General features: G+C 45.5%; 1 protein-coding gene across 2 annotated transcripts; it reads right to left on the bottom strand.

Moving 5' to 3' along the window:
- Positions 1-4,244: 4,244 nt before the first annotated feature.
- ldlrb (low density lipoprotein receptor b) lies at positions 4,245-15,856 on the bottom strand. 2 transcript variants are annotated; one of them, XM_079219478.1, is made up of 19 exons: positions 15,727-15,856; positions 11,600-11,725; positions 11,267-11,389; positions 10,718-11,095; positions 10,340-10,462; positions 10,123-10,245; positions 9,740-9,862; positions 9,488-9,616; positions 9,219-9,390; positions 8,869-9,096; positions 8,615-8,733; positions 8,358-8,497; positions 7,609-7,750; positions 7,354-7,506; positions 7,066-7,263; positions 6,122-6,196; positions 5,832-5,992; positions 5,641-5,713; positions 4,245-5,515 (listed from the first exon to the last, which is right to left on the bottom strand). In XM_079219478.1, the coding sequence occupies exons 1-18, from the start codon at positions 15,806-15,808 to the stop codon at positions 5,675-5,677; spliced, it is 2,634 nt and encodes an 877-aa protein (XP_079075604.1). In that variant the 5' UTR covers positions 15,809-15,856; the 3' UTR covers positions 4,245-5,515; positions 5,641-5,674. The 2 variants fall into 2 exon arrangements, with proteins under 2 accessions (XP_079075604.1, XP_079075603.1); XM_079219477.1 differs by having other exon boundaries at positions 4,245-5,713.
- Positions 15,857-21,070: the final 5,214 nt, after the last annotated feature.

The following is a 21,070-nucleotide window of genomic DNA, read 5'->3' as shown; positions in this document are numbered from 1 at the left end:
CTATTTATCGATCGCTTTGGTGTGAGTTTATCTGTTTTTGGAGATGGGACTATCGCACCCAAGATAATTCACTGGACATAACCCTGTATATATTGTAATGTATTGTGAAAGACCTTGATACTCAATACTAGTGTGGTGGCCGTGTCTTAAAGGATCATCGCTTCAGTATCTGAGGGAAGCAGTTTTGCAGCACACACTTTAAAGTACATTTCCCTGGATGTTCATCAGGCACATAGTGAACCTTTGTTTGTGCAGATGGGTACATTTTTCAGATCTTTAAGACTAATTAATTTGTATCAGGTCAGTCTGCAACTACAGAAACTAAATATATTTATGTTAGATTACTAATTGAGCACAGGTAAATAAAGACTCATCCACCACCACAGTCACAAGAATGGAGCTACGAGCTCGACTGGATCCCGTCCTCGTCACACCAGACTTCCTTAGTCGGTTTGTCCACATGGTCTATTGTGAAATAAGACAATCCAAAATCGATAGAAAAGGGGAAAATCCCCAAAAGCAGGACGCAATATTGTTTTATTTTTCAGCTCAGCACTTCATTAATTCCCTCTTTAGTAATTTGCCTCTTCTTTTGTGCAAAGACCTAGAATAAATATATATAAAAGAGTAGCACATGTCCCTCGTGGGCTACCGTTCTTCATTATTATGTTTCATCGTGTGTGCAGGGTGCACTAACTTCATCTGAGTGACTGACCTGCAGCCTCAGGCCTCAGGGTTACAGAAGCACTTCCTGACCACACATTTCTTAAGTAATGAACCTTCTTGCTCTGCAAGATCTCCATGTGTTACCGGCCACTGGGCCTCTCTGTGTGGAGTTAAGCATCAGATCCCAGCCTCCATGCTCCTCCGTCGACGTCTTATCAGCCATGTGTATAGGAAGGCCGTGACTAAGAATAACACATCAGTCTCTGAGGGCCAGATGGAGATCAGTCTTTTCCAATATCCCTCTCTTTTTGTCCATATAGGTTTGGTTCTCCTTATCTGTAAATGAGATGGCTACACCTTCTGCATGTCGTGTTCACGCAGGAAATGAGCTGCAGTGATAAAGTCATAAAGACCTTTAGAGCAACATGCAAAGCAGACTCTGTGCTGCGTGAGAACAGTCGCTTTGTTTGACAAAGTTTATAAAAAAGAGAAGTTTGTCAGCATTGTATTGCTTTTTTTTTCTCAAGGTCAGTATAAATATTTACGTCAATCTCACATCAGCCGAAATCAATCTTCAGAAGAGAAGAGCATTTTTCCTCAATGTAAACATCACGGTTATTCCCCTCAGCTTCCACCGCATGTTGTATGTCTAACTCTCCCCGTGATCTGGATTATTCTTTCTATTGTGGCTGAGGTCCAACACAAACACATGGGAACACTGGAGTGTCAGCCAAGCATGACTTTTCTTTTCTTTCCTGCTGCAGCTCCAACTGAATTACATTATCTTTAGACTCACTTTAAACAAGAGGTTTCCTTCACTACTTCCTTCCCGTAAACATATGACTGCAATACTATTCTCACACTCATCCCTTTGGAGTTCACGTTAGCTCGTGGCTCCAGCGTTAGCCTGCAATCAGTTGACGCTCTCAAACTGCACTGCTGCAGCGAGCACAGCTGGGCTGAACGGCAGAGGAGATGAAATGTGATTGCTTTAATTGTTTCAATCATTTTGAAAGCAAATCATGACAAACATATGGTTCCAGTTTTTAAAATGTCTTGATACTTCAAGAAAAGGATCTGCAGATCAACTGACAATGATGATAATTGTTAGTTGCAGCCCTGAGCGTCAATTCAAACATGTGATGCTCCACAGTCAGAACCACTTCAGTGCTCCTCAGTTTAAAGTGGAGTGATTCTGTCGGGGTCAGAGCGGTTGAGCTCAGCATGGCGGCTCCGATGGGAAGAGATACCAGTGAGATCTCCTGTGATACAAACCCACGCCGATGGCTTAACGAGTGCTAGTTTTGGAATGGATGCCGGATACCCAGCAGAGCTGCTCATGACTTTCTCCACCTTCCAGGGAAACCGTGTAGATCATCCTCAGCTTGATATTCTACTAATATCGTATCAGTTGCATCCTCCCGCCTCCTGCAGCCGGAGATGCTGCGGTTCAGCTGGTTGTCAGGCAAGGGCCTCCGGGCTGTTGTTGTCACCTTATCATTCAGGCCGGTTGGAGCCCTGTTTACCAACCTGACGGGGGAATATAAATCACACCTCCACCTTTCACCGCACATTTTTTGAGGACACTCCCCCTTTCGGTGGTGTGAGATGCAGCTCCACCCTTCGGCATGCCAGCGGGCCAATAGGGTGACAGCATATGCAAATGGTGGTGAGTCAGGGACATGGGTGACAGAGAGCAGAGCAGGTGTCATTTGTCACCTGAGCCTCAGGTGTATCTGCTTATAGCCTCATAGGCCTCAGGCTCATTTGTTCTGAACAGAAAACTATCAACAACGATGCTGCTTGTTGCTACAGCACTAAGCGCTACATGCAATCGGCCCAGTTAGCTGTTGAAAAGAGCATTTTATCATGAATGTCTAAACAAAGTCAGAAGTAAAGTGGATGTACAGAACTACAGACACCATTTGACCTTCATTGATGCAGGCGTGGCGTCCTTTACGCTGGAATGTGGATCCCAGGTCCTGAAAGACGACATACCAAACTGGTGTTCAGTGTTCAGTGTGTCCCCGAACAGGGCCGATCACTGACGTCAAACCCATCCCTCTCTGACACACACACACACACACACGCGCATACACACACACACACACGCACACACACGCACGCACACAGGGAGACGAGCGCTGAGCCTGAGCTCTGTCAAACGAGCTTTCCTCTGCAGGACGACACAGCCTCCAAGAAGCAGCAGAATTAGACCCAAGGTGGCTTCACGTGCTCAAACACACACACACACACACACACACACACACACACACACACACACACACACACTAGGTCCTAAACCCTTTTTTAAGCCCTTTTCTTTTACCCACAACACTTTCCCGCTTCTTTTGCAGTCAAAGCAAAAGATACTTTTATTCTGTAAACTCTGGTCTATGAATGTATTGCTAAAACATTAGGAAGGAAACTCTATTCATGTCCATTGTGTTTAGTAATATAATTGAATTTGAACATCTTTGAAAAAGTCCTTTACATCCAGTCATCAGAGCAGATTTTTTAGAAAAAGAAAGTGTGTCTTGAGGTGAAGCGTTGGCCACACCGTGACCTCTGGCATCACAATCCTGTTCCTCTAAACTCCAACTAATACAAACCTCCACATACTTGGTTCACATCCTGTTTCTTTATCATTTACTCAACAGCCTTTCACAATGACTCTCTGTTTCTGGTTTCACCTTTCCTTTCTGACCGTGCCCGCTGCACTCTGATGCACTGTACAGAGCACGGCTGTCATTCAGAGACAGGACCCATTATTAAACATGCATTATGGAGGATGTATATTAGATTACTGAGAGGATGTTCGCTGGTTGTTTGCTGGTCTGTCCTGCCATCCCGGACGATTCAAACGGCCCCTTATATCTCTTTTCTCACACGACTTGTGTTGAATTCTACATTAGTGGTTAATTCCTCTTTATTCGATGGGGGAACATGATAAAAAAAAAAAAAAGCTACTGAAGGTGAAAATTCCAGTGAGGATTTATGAAAACAGAGATATAAAGGAAACTGGTCATGACATAATTTCCATTTAAAATGATATGACCAGAATGTAAACCACCAGATACCGTCATAGTAATGTGCAGAAATACAGTCGTCGTTCGAGGTCTCGTGATGAAAGTAGGAGAGTGAGAGCGTACTCATTTGCGAGAGATTTAAAAGCAAAGAAAACCAACTAAAACCATCGGGTGAAACCAGCCGATGAGTCAAATGAGAGGAAAGATATTTGTTTGTGTCGTCCCGGTCACAAGAACATCAAATCCCTTCCTCCTCCCCTCGTCATGTGATTACAGACAAAGACAGAGAGTCTGCTGGCGCTGGTCGTCCACTCGTGTTGTAGATGGAGCGCGATGGCAACGTTTCAAGGACCATGAACAGGTTTCATGGACATCAAGTGTACCCGGGATAATCAGCTTTGTCAGAGGAGAGCTCTGCAAGACATTCAGTACGGAGATCAGTTTATGTCTTGTGACCTCATGTAATCTAATCACCGGGCCTGGTGATTCCCCCACATGTCCCAGTTTAGTTCAATCGCAATGAAAAAAAACGTCGTACAACCGTTTTGTTGAAAGAGTTTTTTATTTATTTAGAAAAAGACCAACACAACAGAAAACGAGCAAAGCGATGTGCATTATTAACAAGCCGGCTGTGGTCCAGACGTACATTCTGCTGCTTTGCACACAACATATGTGACCTAATCTCACAGCGAGAGCAAAAAGGCACCGTAATAGAAAAGCAAAATAAATTATGTCATTTATCCCTTAAAAGGAAAACAATCGTGTCAGGGACAATGAGAGGTCCTTTGGAAGTCGCAGCACTGGGCTGCAGCAGTAACCCGTACAGGACGTCAGGCGCAGCGAGCAGAGCTTTGATTGAACATAAGTTAGGCAACAGCTGTATGGTTATACTGGCTTAACATATAGTGTTACTGTATTTACTGTCAGATGACTACAATCAAAAACCTTCTCTCATGTTTTTCCATAAATAAATAAAAGAATCTCTGACATATTTACAATATCTCTTGATTAAAATGTACAAATGTAAAAAGGCAACACCAGAGTGAACTTAAGAGAGTTTTACACAATATTTACAGGAACTATTTACAGTGTTATGATACGATTTTTACTTAACTGTCTTCATAACAAAACAAAAATGTTTTTCTTCATTTTGGTTGAACTTCAGAAAACTTTCCATTTACAATGTAAACCAACCGTGACTCTCCACACTCTTAAAGACGGGTCACAAACGGGAAAAAGAAAAAGAAACAGCATGAGAGTGCCGATTTAAATAGGGTTTACATTGGAGACACGGTGGATGATTAAGACAAAAGCCTCTGATATTGGAGCCAACTGAATGTGCAACCCTTTACCCAGGAGAAGAGAAGGTCTCACTATAGAAGGCCATCACTGCGCGTTGCTAAAGCATATCGCATTAACCGCCACAGAAACTGGTTTGGGAGGTAGTGAGGTCAATAAGGCATTGATGCACATCCCATTAACTTTGCTGAATAACCAGAGTGAGGATGGAAGGCACACGAATGTAAAGACAGAGTAGGTCAGGCTTTTCAAGTTAAGCGTGTCGAACTAGCGCGAGGTGCGTTTGATCGGTGTAATGAGGCGGCCGTGTTGGTGGCAAAGTAAGACAATTTTCAGATAGCTTCAAAGGAGTCAAGGCTTCATCTTCTGACAGCAAGCTGCAATCCTTCATTTGGAAACCAATGTGTGGTCTGACTAAATGGCTTCCTGCTGTTTTGCTCCATTTAGTCATACTAAAGTTTTAAAGATCTTTCTTTTTCTTCTTTTTCTCAGTATTTTCTTCAGACTTGGACGGCACAGTGCTGAGGTCAGAAATATAAGCCACAGAATTAGCTCATGGGAGGGGATTAAGCAGCAGCAGTACAAAAATAAATAAAAAAAGGCCTCTGTTGCTTCATGTTTGCATCAGAAAAAGAAAAAAATTCACTTTAAATACAGCTAGCGTCTTCTTCCTCTCAAGGTCATGCTACATCCATGTCGTCCATGCTCAGCATTTGCCTCTGCAACAAAAGAAAATACCACGGAATAAGCAAAGCTGTAAAACAACATACTTGCAGTCTATTTTTAGAGACTATATTTAAGGGACAATAAAGTGACCTGGTATCAAAGTGAAGCTACCTGAGGATAAACGTAGCCGTCAGAGCTGTTCCTGCAGATGTGCATCTCATCCTCGGTGGTTTTCTGGTACACTGGATTATCAAAGTGGATGGTGTTGGTGTTCTTCAGACGCCAGTGTCTCCAGAGCAGCATTGCTCCAAAGACCAGCACGGACATGACCACTGCAGAGCAAAAGAGGAGTTGGAGGTCACTCAGGTCAGGGGAAGTAGTGAACATTAGTGCGGGTTGCAGCCCTTTAAGGGTTGCATGTGTGGGTGAGTAGTCGACAGAGGGTTAAATGTTGAACTTACATATTGGCAGTATGATGTAGAGAGCAATAGGGTGGGATGAAGGGGCCTCTTCGGGCAAGGCTGCCAGTCGGTCCCCTGAAAAAGCAGAAAATACAATATAACAGTTTTCCTTATATAATTCCCTAAAGTTATATCAATGCCACTCTTTACACGTTAACTTGTAGAACATTAGAGGTTCTGAGAGGCTGACTTTGTTAACTTGACTTTACCCTGTTTCCAGTCTTAATGCTAAGTTAAGCTAACTGGTTGTTGGCTACAGCCTAATATTTACTGTGCAGACATGAGAGTTGCATCGATCCTCTCATGTAAAGTGAATTGGTATATTTCCCCTAATGTTGAAATATTCTTCTGACATCATAATGCATCATGTAAAACTTTTACATTTACTGATAATTTCCCAGGCCACAGAAAGTTAGCGGTTCTGATTCATGCTGGGAAGTGTTCAAATCAACATTATTTAACCGCAGTTTGAAATCATTTTGCAAGGTATAAATAAAACTGCAGTTAACCATAACAACACTATTTATGCTGCATTGTACCGGTTAACTCACTGGTGAAACTATCTTTAAATAAGACTACAGCCATGCTAGCTACTCGTTGAGGCTTAAAGCCTAGTTTATGGTACGCCGTCGACGTGACGCCGTCGTTGAGCATTCGAAGTTCTGCGTCCAGGGACCACGTTGCTCTGCAATTAACCGCCATGCCGCGGTTAATGTGTCAGGGGGGTGTGTCTATGTGGTTTCAGGGGTTATAGCCGAATTCCGGTCACAGTAAACAATGGCTACCAAGTTGGAGCGGCTGCATTAAAGTTGGAGCTCATCAATATTGAAGAGCAGAACCATAAACTAGGCTTAACTCAGGCACAGCGATGCCGTAAGCTAAATGCTAGGGTTAGCATGCTAACATGTTCACAATGCTAACACTTAACATGTATCTTCCTGTACCTTGAGCAGTAGCGGCAGTCTGCTGTGTGCTTTGCTGGCCAGACGAGGTAGTTGGGTCTTTTTTGTTAGCCGTGGTGGTGGTTGTACTTGTAGCTGGGGTGGTGACAGCCGGCCCGCGGGTTGTAGCATGCGCGGTGGGAGCTTTGGGCGGGAGCGGTGCACTCGTTTGGTTTTTGGCAGGAGGGGCAACTGTGGTTTCTGGGAGTAAGTATGTAAATATAAGGGTTATCGTCATGATTCATTGTTACATATCAGAGTATTTGTAGTGCCATGTGCCAGGGCACCTACTTGTCACGCATGTCCTCATGTCGAGTCCCATGGTCGCCTGGTCAGGACAGGCGCAGGTGTATTTAGGGGAGTGCTGGTTGATCTGCGGGGCAGGGAGGCACAGGAACTCACATCCTCCATTCTCACTGACACCCTCTTTGCACAAGTTTGTACCTACAAGAGAGACGGGTGGGCACAAGAAACATCGGAAATCATGATATGGCCTTGACAGTCTGTTCGCTACGATAGCTCTCTGGTCGAGTGAAGTCTCCGTACCAGTTCGCTGCTTGAGGTTGTGGGAAAGCACGATGTCCTCTGGCTGGTTCAGGTCCGTCGCCAGCCGAGTGATGCCCTTCCCGGTCAGCCGGCTGGCACTGAAAACAGCACTGTTGGTCAAGTCGGTCCAAAACACTCTGTCCTGTTAAGAAGAGAAATGCACCGAATTAATGAATTAGCATCACTGATCTCAATTTAGAGGGGAATAAAGTACACACACGGCTCTAACTTTATACTTCTAAGACATTTCATCTGGATAACATTCACCATGCATGAACTTGATTGCTGTATTAAATACAGTCGTTAAGTACAAACCAGGGAGGAATACATTTCACTTTAAGTTGAGGATTATATATATATATATATATATATATATATATATATATATATTTATGATAGTTATGCCATGTCCCCGCTGTAGCAAGCTAGCGCTGCTGCTAGCTCCCCGCTGCTGCTGCTACTGCCAGCGTCCCCTCTGCCCGAGTCGGGCGTCGAGCCGGGGCTGGTCCCGCTAACTTCGGTGGTTGTCGGGGAGCTAGCGAGAGCTAGCGGAAGTTAGCGGGGAACTAGCAGCAGCGCTAGCTGGCTACAGTGGGGAACTAGCAGCAGCGCTAGCTGGCTACAGCGGGGAACTAGTGGGGACACCCACCGAACGTAGTAGCGGCTTGTAACCCGACTTTTAAGGTAACCATTTTTTAACCGTCAATGACTTGATTTCCATCTTGGGATGCATCGACTTCATCGCTAACCTCAAAGACAGCTAAAGAGAGGGGGTGCGAGAGCTTCTCCTCGCTGGAGATGAGGTTGTGTCGTGTCCCTCCGTTCACGTCAATGCTGGACAGAGTGTGCATCTTGGAGTCCACCCAGTACAGACGCTGGTTGACCATGTCTGTCCAGAGGGAGCAGGAAACACACGAGGATATGTTAAAAATGAGCGTGTGCGCATAATACAGTCTGAACGGAAGTTACTGGTTTCCATGTAGTGCTTGCATGACACTTTGCTTACCGAGGGTGATGCCGTTGGGCCACATGATATTATCTGTTACCAAGGCGACGCGATCCGCTCCATTCAACCCACTCTTCTCTATCTTGGCCTCCTGACCCCAGTCTGTCCAGTACATAAAGCTATGGAGGACAAGACAATATTTTGAAATAAGAAATCACAACTAAAAGCTCCAGTTGATCCCAAAGTTACAAAAATGTATCTAACCAATTTCAGCAATTTCACAAATCGGTCCCACGTCTGAAACCTTCACTTACTTATTGACCGGGTCGACTGCGATGGCTCTTGGCTTATCCAGGTTTTTGGAAATCAGGGTCTTCCTCTTGCTGCCGTCTGTCGTTGCCACAGAGATCGTCTTCAAAACGCTGTCAGTCCAGTAGATGTTGCCATGGATCCAATCCACCGCAATGCCTTCTGGGGCCTCAATGCCGCTGCCGATCACCACAGAGTGGTAGGAGGAGTTACCGGCCACGTCTATCTTGGAGCTGTCGGGACGCACAAGAGGGGAGTTTGACTTTTGAGCGAGATTAAATGAAGTTATAGATACTGGCTTTCTGCTGCAGCACTCCTTGATGGAGGCACAGAAACAGGTCGGTAGAGTTTTAACCTGTAGATTTTCTTCAGAGACTGGTCGGACCAGAAGATCTTCTTGTTCGGCATGTCCAAGTCCAGCGCCACCACGTTCTTCAGCTGGTCGATCACTTGGACGTAGTCGCTGCGGTCCACCGTCATCTTCCTCACCTCGTGTCTATTGGTGAAGTAGAGTGTGGGTAGGGTGCCTGGAGGGAAGAAAATGTTTATTTAGCACTACAACTCTATAGGCCATGAAGACGACAGCTACTCCTGAGAGTGAGGACAGGTTTTCTTTGCCATTACCTGATTCGGCCCTGCATGTCTTGCTCACAGGGTCGATCTCGTAGCCCTCCTTACAATCGCACTTGTAGCTGCCGGGCAGGTTGATGCAGATCTGAGTGCAAGTGTCCGCCTCAGCACATTCATCAATGTCTGCAGGTGGGAGAAGAGATGTCCAAAGGGCAAATTAAAAGACAGCAGTTCGCAAATAAAGTCAAGTCAATACAGATTTTCTTAAGACACATGTCAGACAACAGTCAGACTGCCTCCTCTCACCTTCACAGGTTTTCTTGTCCGTCTTCAGGCTGTATCCAGCAGGGCAGGAGCAGTTGTAGCCGACCTTCAGGTCGCTGCAGGAATGGGAGCAGCCACCGTTTCCAGTCAAACACTCATTTTTGCCTGTGGAGCCGCAGATAAACACAGAGCTCACTCAGTGTTCCTGACAACCATTTTCCTAACGGCAGCTCAAACACACGGGGAACTCACTCATTCAAACCACAAACTATCGAGGCCACTCGGCGGAGTCTGCTAGGCTAGCTGGTCTAATCATATTTTCCAGACTGTGATGTGGTTTAAGATACAAGCAGCAAAGTTTGATGCACTTCCTGGTCTGAGGACTTTTGGCTGCTGCGTGGATGTTAAAATAAGACTTCACTTACCACACTCTCCGGCAGGTTCATCTGACAAGTCGCTGCAGTCTTTCTTTGTGTCGCACACTTTGTCCATGCTGATGCACTCCCCGTTGCGACACTTGAACTTCGTGGGGCCTTCACACACATTTTCTGTGGAGAAGAACAGCGTGAGTATAACTGTAAAGACACGGGTCCTGAAATACTAGCGTCTGTATACAGTTAAGTGCGCAGGTGAAATAGTCACCTGTGTGGCAGCCGATCTCATCACTGAGGTCCCTGCAGTTGGGCACATTGTCACATTGGCGGCTGCCATGGATACAAGCACCGTCAGTACACTGGAACTCATCCGGGCGACAAGTGGGTTGGCCTGGAAACAGAAGAGAAAAGGATGAAAATGAGAAAAAGAGACCGTGAAACGAGAATCAGAAGACAGAACGAGGAGGAAAATCCTCGCTGACAGGATCTGTTGTGGATCTTGTCATTATTCTTATTGATGATACAAAGCAGGTAGCTATGATCGTGAAGTTGAACGCTATGAGAATGTTTATCAGAAGAGCGTAGGTTTGCAGAAAAGATGGAGGGAAATACAAATTAAAAAAACACTCCAAGAAAGCCAACTCACTGCAGTTGACCTCGTCCGATCGGTCCTGGCAGTCGAGGCCTCCGTCACACCTCCAGCTGCTGTGGATACACTCCCCGTTCGCACACTGGAAGTCGTGGGGGCCGCAGCGCTCCGCCGCCTTGTCCGGCTGCCGTCCCACGCAGTTCTGCGGCCACTCGTCCGACCCGTCGGCACAGTCGTCGTCTCCATCGCAGCGCCACAGGGCCGGCACGCACACCGAGTTGTTGCACTGGAAGGAGCGAGAGCTGCAGCTGGGTTTGGGGCAGGAAGCCTCGTCGGAGCCGTCGGAACAATCGTTGTCGCCGTCGCAAACGAAGCTGGGGGACACGCACTGGCCGTTGGCGCAGTGGAACTCGCCGGCGTCGCATTGTTTGGCCGCTGTGGGGAGGCAAGAGTGCAATGTCATGTTTAGGCTAGAAATGGGTCAGATGTGAAATTCACACAAAAAAACAACAACATGGATGTATTTATTGTTATAATAATAATAATGGAGGCCCTTGTGGAGGCCCCTGTAGCAAAAAGTGTGACATAGCTGTATATGAGACTTACTGCAGTTGTTCTCGTCAGCTCCGTTGATGCATTCAGCTTTGCCGTCACAGTGCCAGCCTCCTGGTATGCACTGGTTGGTGGCACCGCCGCAGTTGAACTCTGACTGCAGACACATTTTGGTTGCTGAGGACACAAACCGAAAGTAAGGCTTAAAACGATCACATGTTTTTAAGAGTTAAGGCCCGTGATGCAGCTAGAGTATAAAACTGAACGATCATTTACTTATGGAAGCTATTGTTGCTGATTTCATCTTATGAGCAGAAGATAAAAGTTCTGTGCTTGACTTAGTTCATATTTTGGAATTCATTTTCATGATGTGATGAAATAACTCACCACAGGTTGCGGGTAGCTCATCGGTTCCATCACCACAGTCGTCGGTCCCGTCACAAATCCACCTGCGGGTGATGCACCTCCCGTTTGCACACTTCAGCTGAGTGGAGCTGCACACGAAGGCTGCATCTGTGAGTAAGGAAAAACCAGCTCATGAGGACAAACTACGGACATTATCAGCATTTACTGGTCAATTTACACTTTGCTGCTCGTCAGCACCTCGTGGAAAACTGAACTTGAGTCAACACAAAACAAACTGGTTAATAATTCACTGAAAATTACACACGGGACAAAACAAACTACAATCGAACGCCACCGTTGAGGAAACTATGAAAATCACACCTTTTCCTCTTTGCTTAACTCAGAACAACTGTGTGGTTCCCTCTTATTCATGATCTTTTCTTCCATTTAATATTTTCCCCACACTCAGTCTCATTTTATATATCTTTATTTTTGTTAAGATATGGACTTTAATGTCTTAAAAGTGAAAGGAAAAGCTGAATTGGTTCATGGATCTGACTGAACGTGTGTGTAATTGGGCAATAAAGAAAGACGGAGTTACTCATCTTGAGTTCCCGCAAATGAAGGGCCTGGTCTGTGCAAAACAACGTGGCATTAAATCCGTATTACTTCATATCCTGTTCTAACACGAGTAAGAAACAGACTTTGGTAGCACTCTTTGGTAGTATCTCCTGCAGGTGTACACTCTGGCGTTACTTTAAACAGAAGCCGGCTCCACCCGGCCACGTTGCTTTAAAACATTTCAGGTAAGAAACAGGACTCGCACACCTTTTTTTGTTCATCATGTAAAAGGGCGACGGCTTCGCTGGCCTACTTGAGGTTTTAAGTTCGGCGCGACCTCTAAGATTGACCTCGATTTATTTGTTTCTCCCTGTAGACCTCAACAAAACCACCAGTGAAGGCGAGGAGAGGGGAAATCGGCATCGAGGCTCTTGTGAAACCGACGTCGGCGGTTCACGCTCGAGTGACTCTCCTCCTCCATCACCTCTGCCAGTCTCTCCTGTGACCTGGAGGCCGGGGACATGACATCTATCCCTTTAAGACAATGGCGTGGGAGGAGCCGAACAATCACACCACCAGTTGCTGATTGGTACATCCCTCATAATGTACCAACACCACGGTGACCCACAGACGGAGGCGTAGACTCTTAACACAAGGAAGTCTGTTGACTTGAGTGTGTCAATAAAGGATGACAGCTAACAAAATAAAAAGGGACAGTGCAGGTCTGATGGTAAAGTACAATGGCCGTTCAGGAAATTGTAAAATAGGGAGAGGATGCTTTGTCAATCCTGGGCTTAGTGCCAAGAGTCACGTCCCTCCTGCTTTGAAACTGAAGACACAGAAGTGAGGTTTCTTGTGAATCTGCTCTACTGTTTGGGAACATTGAGTCGATTCAGGGTTTCACTGATTAGGGGGAAAACGTTGCTTGATCTTCCTGTGTACCCCATACACTCACGTCTTCAGGGAAACCATGAAACACACACCCACACACACACACACACACACACACACACTGGCAGGGGGAGGCCAGGCGTGGATTCCAGGAAAAGAGTTTCCAAAACACGCTCCAGCTGTCCCTGAAGATATGCGGCGACTCGCTGTTCAACGAGGAACAGGCAACTCTTGCTCACTTTCCTCTCTTGAGAACCGTTTGTTCGTTCCAGTCGCAGAGGAGGAAGCAGAAGTGGGTCAAGCGCTGCCCTCCAAACTCACGGCCTCGCCTCTGAGGCCCGCGTTTTATATTTTCCACTACTAATCTTCCCTACAGCTTCCACACATGGGTCAGGAATAGTGTTCAGAAAGAGCTTTCCTCTCATTCTTTACGGGACGTCCTTCTGTGGTGAAAAGCTTGGGTTTAGTTTGGCTAACGAAGAATAGACAACTTATTCACAGTTTTCTAGTCGTATTTTTAAATCAACAATATTTATTCAAGATCTACTTCAAATGTGTCTCAGTAATCCCACTTTAAATGTGCGGTTGAGCATATTTTCGGTACTCCAGGTAAACAGTATCTCAAGCAGAGGGCATCAATTGCTCCTGCAGAGAAACAGCGTCGTTCAGATGCTATTTATACCCACAGTGTGAACCTGACAACCAGCAAACCGCCCATAACACCACCATGTAAGGCATTCGAGTACAACCTCTCTCTCTCACACACACACACACCAGACTGCTACGATTCACTCCAAAATGTACAGAAACTCAGACTTGTTTGACAGCAAAAACTGGTGGAATGAATGGCAGATACTCAGAAGAGGTGAGACATGTCATCACCACTGCATGACAACAATCCCCCTTTGTACCCTAACAATGCATTCCTTTCTTTTTATGCATGTAATACACACACACACGCGCACCCTTCCTAAAGAGGTGTGTTTATTGACTCAAACATAGACCCAGCAGTTAATAAATAACCGTGGTGCATATATGGCCCAGGAGGAAGCCACGTGATCATGTCAGTTACAAGACGGTACAATTAGTGCCATGCTTGATGATGAGTCATCGCCTGTAGCCGTATCAAAATCCTGCACATTTCCTCTGCAGCGTTCAATTGACGTCAGGGTTTTACCCCTGCGGCCCTCTAATTGCGCTGCTAGAGGTGTTTCTAAATGAGGTGAAACTGTCCTAGTGAGTCACCGCATGTCTAAAAGTTTGGTCTTCTCTGTGGAAGAAAAAAAGAAAACCTGCATGTGGATTTTTTCAAAGCCTTCTTAACGACAGCGCACGGCTGTGCCTCATTTCAGGAGTAGGCTCATCACAGAGTGAATACACACACACACACACACACACACACACACACACACACACACACACACACACACAGACTATACTAATATATCTGATGAATGGATGTGAGTGCCATGAACTGAAAAAAATCTGAAAAGCTCATGGAGCAGAGTAGAGCTTACCGGGGGTTATATCTGTCAGACAGGGTTAAAGCCAGGTTCCTCTTTAGTACATGTTTTGACCTTAAGGCTCATTAGGTCTAGTCCTTCAGCAATTGTGTTATTACCATGAAAATCAATAACATATTGAAATATTTAATTTGCGGCCCAACTGAATGGTGATGATGTCGGACTAAAATTAAGGATGATTTGAATTATTCAGTTATTATTCATTTTTAGTGCATGTCAATTAATGAATACTATATACATGGCCTATAACTCACCACTTCCTAATGTGGCTCATATGTGAGAGAACATAATAAACTATGTTTATCTCAGAGAAGTCAAAACAAGCATACTGTTTTCTTTCTCTCTTCAACAGCCTCGATGCTGCTTGTTTTTATATCGTCTGTTATCTCCCTCTTTCTCCTTCTTCCAGTTAAGAACCTTGCAATGTGTTTCCAACTACCATAAACATAAAGTCTGCTTGCTTATAAAGCCTCCCTTCCATTTTTTAATTGCTTCACAGAGGATAGTGCATTATATATATGAGTGGTGTCTTATCAGAGGACTGCTGTTTATTATCCACAATATGCGGCTCAGATATTATCATAAACTTAAAATAAAATAAAATAAAAATGCAGATTTCTCAGCATTTCAGTTGCTCCAGATGCCTACAAGCTGCTGTTTTTAAGCTGCACCCTTTCTCGTTGACAACCGCCGGTTTCCGCGTTGGCCCCGCCCACCTGAAACCTGACACGGGCCGGTCGCACGGACGGCTCTGATTGGCTGTTCGGTGGCATTCTAGAATGGAATCAACCAATCGCAGTGTGGTGCGTCCATTTCATTCATTTAGTCCGAACTAGTAAAGCACATTGTATGTATTATTCATGTATGACCCATGTCCTTAATGTAGATATCACGTTTATTTATAAACTCGGAAGCAAAATTCAGATTGAGCCAAACGTTTCTCATCTCAAAGTAATTCCCTTCACTCACCGAAGAAGCTCATGGAAACATTCATGCCTTATATGAACAACCCAAACACCAAAATATGACAAGAAAAAATAATCCTCGTGAAGCACAGATATTGATTGGTGGAATAAGCTTGATAAATGACATGTGCAAACGCGATAAATAATAAATAAGTAATAATACGCGTCGCCAACTTCGACGCACAGGTGAGTCCCTGTGTGGCTCGCGCCAGGAAGTCCCGTGTCTTACCTGCTCGAGGCGAGACATGAAGCAGCATCAGCAGCCAGCAGCACGCGGACAGCGCGTCGAGTCCCCTCCGCATCCCCAACATGTCCAGTCCTGGTCGGTCCTCTATCTGCGCACTAACGTGGAGCCACGACGCGTGAGATGGAGAGAGAGAGTTGAGATAAAAGAGCTCTGGGTCCGACGAGAGGGCGGACTGCAGCGCGCGAGAGTCTGTGCGTAAAGAGCTCAATATTGTGGTTCGAGTCCCATACAACGATTATCAGGGAGGCTGACAAGAAGGGCGGGGCTAGAGCAGTGGTGTGATGTTTGAAAGTGGACCTGAGCACCGCCGGGGGGCGGAGCCAAAGTATGCTGTATCACTGTGTGTGTGTGTGTGTGTGTGTGTGTGTGTGTGTGTGTGTGTGTGTGTGTGTGTACGTAGTCCTTTCATCACCCCTCCATCCACCCATCTCTTCCTCCCAAACCGGTGTGTGCGTGTGCGTGTGCGTGTGTGTGTGTGTTGTGCAAAGGGTAGAGTGAATGAAAGGAAGTGGAGAATCTGGCAGACAGAATTAACAAAAAGGCAGCTCCCGTCTTCCTGAGCATTTTGTGATGCGATAGCCGTCTCTATATTAAAGAGCAGCAGCTGAGGGAAGTCGCTGCAGAAACCAAGAGTCATCAAACCACAGTCACACCCTTCCGTCGGGATCGCTGTGATAATTTAACATGAGAAAAGGGAGAATAAAGAGACCCTGTGTTTACGTGAAACCACATGTGAGCGTGTGCTGCAGCAGCAGCTGAGTGGACTGAACTGGGTGTTATACTTTGTTTCCCACAGAGATGAGATGGAGGCAAATCGCTCCCAGCAGCTGCCAGAAACATCTCTAGTTTAGTTTTCACACTGAAAAATATCTGTATTTTGTGTGTTGTTTCTAAATATCTGTCACAGCACATTGTTGTATGCTTCTTTTTTTAGCCTCACAGGAGGATAACTTTATTCCATGTAATATTGTCACTTGTCACTGTCAGTAAGTGTTTGGGGACAAAATCCAGGACTCGTTTTGTGCAAAGAATATTTTCCAAAGCCAATTAGAGAAATGAAGGGTGTTACTTTCAAAGTTAGTGTATTTAGTTTCAAAAGAGGAAGTCAGGCATGCTGTCATGTCACTGTACATAACTAGACCTTTAGTATACACATGTAAAACAGTCAGGGCATTGTGTTCTTCATCAAAAGCAAACACAACATTTGCAAGACAAAATATCATCGTTAGTAATTATGCAAAGTGTGTCTTGGCTGCACTGTAATTTTAGTCACGCGTCACAATTTAAATTGACTTGGTAAAAAGTTCACGTCTTATCCCTCCTTTCTGCTGATTTATGTAGCACCCAAAAAAACCTGCATCTAGTACCGAAGCGTCTCAGAAAAGTGGGTTCTCTGTAGCCCCCCCCCCCCACGGGTTTCTTCATGCATCTTCATGAAAACAATCAGTTTACACACAAGCTCAGTTCGGACTCCACGGTTTGGACGAGGAGTGAAGCCTCAGCGCTGAAGTGGAGACGGGTTTGGTTCGGAAGACAAGGCCACGGTGACATTTAGGGGGGGTGGATTTCCATGAAGGGATCCTGTGTGTGGTGTGTGTGTGTGTGTGTGTGTGTGTGTGTGTGTGTGTGTGTGTGGAGAGGACCTCAGTCTGGCTCCTGGTTGAAGGAGCTGTGGGAGTTATTCCTGGAATGTGGAAAAAGCGGCTGGATTACATATATTGCGCTCCACCCAGCGTCCCCACACACACCGTGGCCACGCCCACACAGAGGCGTTGTGCATACGCCTGTGTACGCGCACTTCTAACTACACCTGTGCACAATTCAGTAAAACATCAACTTCACTGACCTTCTACGAGGAAGTGAGTCATATTGAACAAATACATTTGTGTAAAAAATCAAAATCAATCTGTGACTCTTAACAAGTGACAATGGGCCCTTTTTTCTACTGTTGACATTTTGATTTGTCATAGTGGTAAAAGTACAGCGTGTCACAGGGTGAGGGTGAGGACCCAAACACAGACAGACGGCCGGAGAGCTGGAGGAGGATCAAGGTGAGTACAGGTAAGGGACAACAGCAGGATTGTGAGTGGACGGAAAACTGGTTTAGATATGAAGCTGAAGCGGAAGTTCAGTCAGTCTCCTTTTCATTCATAATCTCTCTCCCTGTGATTACTATATCAGCTGATTGCAGCCGTTCACTTTAAAATAACCAACCAGATTCTGCAGTTTCCTTAAAGTCAATCACATACGTGGGTAGATGGAACACACACACACACACACACACACACACACACACACACACTAATGTTCTTTATGACGGCTTTATGAGTCTCAATAAACCACGAGAGTGAGACAGTAACCGGGACGTCAATCCCAGAACCCTGAAACTGAAGCATGAGTTATGTCATTTGTGCTTTTCATACTGCGACGTGTCAAATTGTTTTCCGTGAAAAAGATCTGTCGTATTATCTCTGACCAACTTTGACCACCAGTGTTTTGTTGTTTTTCCCTGAAGAGTTAAAGTTTTGGAGACGCACAAGTTCAGCATTAATGTTTTTAATCATATTATTTGTACGTCATTTGGAAAGTACTGCATTTAGTTAGTTTTGACAAAAATCCTACTGATCTTAATCGTGTTCTTCTGCTCATCTAAACTGCTGGATGTGGGACAACTTATAAGTATGGAGACATTTATGAATCAATAAATAGGTGCAGTGCTATCGGAACAGCATCAATTAGGAGGACTAACCACTCGGATCCTCGTTGGGTCAGAATGCTTGTAAAGCGGGAATCAAATGCAAATCAATATGCAAACTGAGACGGCCGCATGATAAGACAGCCACGAACAATAAACGATTCAATAAAGTACATTCAAAAGTACATAAAACCCCATAAAAGTCATTCCTCCTCTACGCTCACAGGGAGCAGCTAGCAGAGTGTTTGCATTGCAGAAAACCTCAAACAAGCAGGACGACAGATCTAAGCGCATGTTGGTGTTCCTCAGGCAGGCCTTCATGGAGCCTTGACTTCTTATCGCGTTCTCCTTATCACGAGCGTCTCTAAACCAAACAGACAAGGCAGAGCGGGCGCCGCTGTATCCAATACGACCGCGTGGGCAGTGTGCGCGCATGTTTACTTCTCTACACGCTACATGTGAAAGACATGCCCTGTGTTTCTGGGCCAACACCATCGATAAGTACACACACCTTTCTATGAGAGTGTGTGTCTGTACGTTGTGTGCTGAGTGTTGTGTGTTCACAACTAAAGGTCCTTCAGGCCTTTTTACGTCTGTGTTTGTATACATTTGCATTTCAAAGTCTGTGCATCACGGGAGAAAAAAACTTCATTGAAAAAGTGCATAAAGAAGAATAACTTCCTGTTTAAGATCCTCTATTGAATCTATTTCCTGTAGTCTGTAGTCTGTGGATGTATTGCTGGACCATTGCGTGGTGCTCATGATGAACTGTGGCCGTGGACAATGGAACTAGATGAATGCTGCCTCTTTACTTTCAGTTTGGGTCACCAGAGTGGAGCTCTGATGCGATGCGTGTTAACTGAAAGTACTAACATGTGGTAGACGTCAACCCCAAACCAACTCTGGATGTCTTTTTTTTTTTAGGCCCGTTGACTTCTTGGTGGGATCCAGGAGTTCCTAGAAATCAGGAAACCCTCCTCCTCCTCCTCCTCCTCCTCTTCCTCCTCGCCGTGAGAGCAAACACTTCGACCCCCAACACAGACCTCACTGTCGACGTCCTGTTTGAAACCACACACATTCCCACAAGCCAACATGTGCCAGGCTCCTCCTCCTCCTCCTCCTCCTCCTCCTCCTCCTCTTCCTCCGTACATTCAGCATGTTCCTCTCAATGCCAGCCAACAGAGTAAACATGGCCATGAGGGCGACAGCGAGGCTGTTTATGTCACCTGGATAAAGAGCATCTGTGTTTATTTATTTGCACGACCGTACTGAGAAGTGAGTCGAGGTTTTATGTTGACGTTGTATTTTATGTTATGTTGGAGGCATTGGCCAAGTTGGGGATGTGAGGTGAGGTGAGGTGAGGTCAGGTCGGGCCAAGGCAACGTCTAAATGAAGTGACTCCACATTGCGGGTCAAACTTTATTATTATGTGACATTTAAGGGGGGAACGTTTCAGCCGTTTAATAAAAAGCTCGCCCTGCTTCACAGGGCAGCAGTGACACAACGGACTGACCCGTTTGTGTGAGGCCTCCTCCTAGAGGTCAAGCAGAGGCGTTACAACAACAGAGTTCATGATGGACATTGGAGCCGTTTTCAGGTTTATTGGGCTCATAAATGTAAAGCCTCATCGGCGCTGAAAGGCTTTCATCATCCCCCAAAAGGTAAAAGTCGACAGAGGATTTGGATCGTTTCCTCCAGCTATTAGGATTATAGCAGAGTATACATAACACGATGGCTGTAAATAATGAAGTCATTCTTGTTCCCCCGGAGCCCGAGGGGGAAGTCAGCACTACATCACACAAACGACAAACATTTGCTTTTGCTGCGATTTATTGTCACGACGAGGAGCACAACACAACACAGACAGACCCCGATCATTAGAGGAGAAGAAGGTGGATGCTTTGGTTGTACGTCGTTCACTCTACCACAACGAAAAGAAGTACGGCGGCACTGAACTTGGCGAGCGGTGCACACGTGCATTGACATTATGCCCTAAAAAAACAAAACACAGTTTATCCAACACCGTACAGCCGTGAGGCGTTCACAAGCAGAGAGGAGCCGCTGTCCCTCTGGTCCTTTGTCTTGAAATCAAACACAGAAAAAGTGCCAAAGTACATTGAATCACCACACTACAACTAATTAAAGCAATTAAAGTTACAGTACGCATTGATGGAACACGACCATACGAGTCTTTACGTCTACAATCAACAGTTAGAAGAGCTCGTATTGAGAGTACGCGCAGCAGCAGGGTTGTTTCTGTACTTCACAGTGACCCGACTCCATCAGACCTCAGTCAGCCGTGGTGAGTTTCCCAAGAGCTTCGGAGAAGTCCGGAAACACCCTGCGGCCACAACTCCCAACCGTGAGCGCCGGTCGCAGATGTGCGATGTGCACACACCTCTGTCATCACGGCTGCTGTTACGACACAGATGGTCACAGTGAAGAGGTGAAAACATCAGCTCTGTATGTGCAGGTGAGGGAAGGGAGCCGCTGGGTGAAAACATTTTCTGTTTACGCTCAATGTTTGCTTCACTTTACTGGATCCCGCCAGTTCTAACTCCTCGGGTTAGCTGAGGACTCACTTTGGATCACAATTTATCCCCCGAAAAAAAAGAAGAAAATCTGGATAAA

This window comes from Taurulus bubalis, assembly GCF_910589615.1.
Source record: "Taurulus bubalis genome assembly, chromosome: 6".
NCBI lineage: Eukaryota > Metazoa > Chordata > Actinopteri > Perciformes > Cottidae > Taurulus > Taurulus bubalis.
This window is presented reverse-complemented; position numbering and strand designations above follow the sequence as displayed.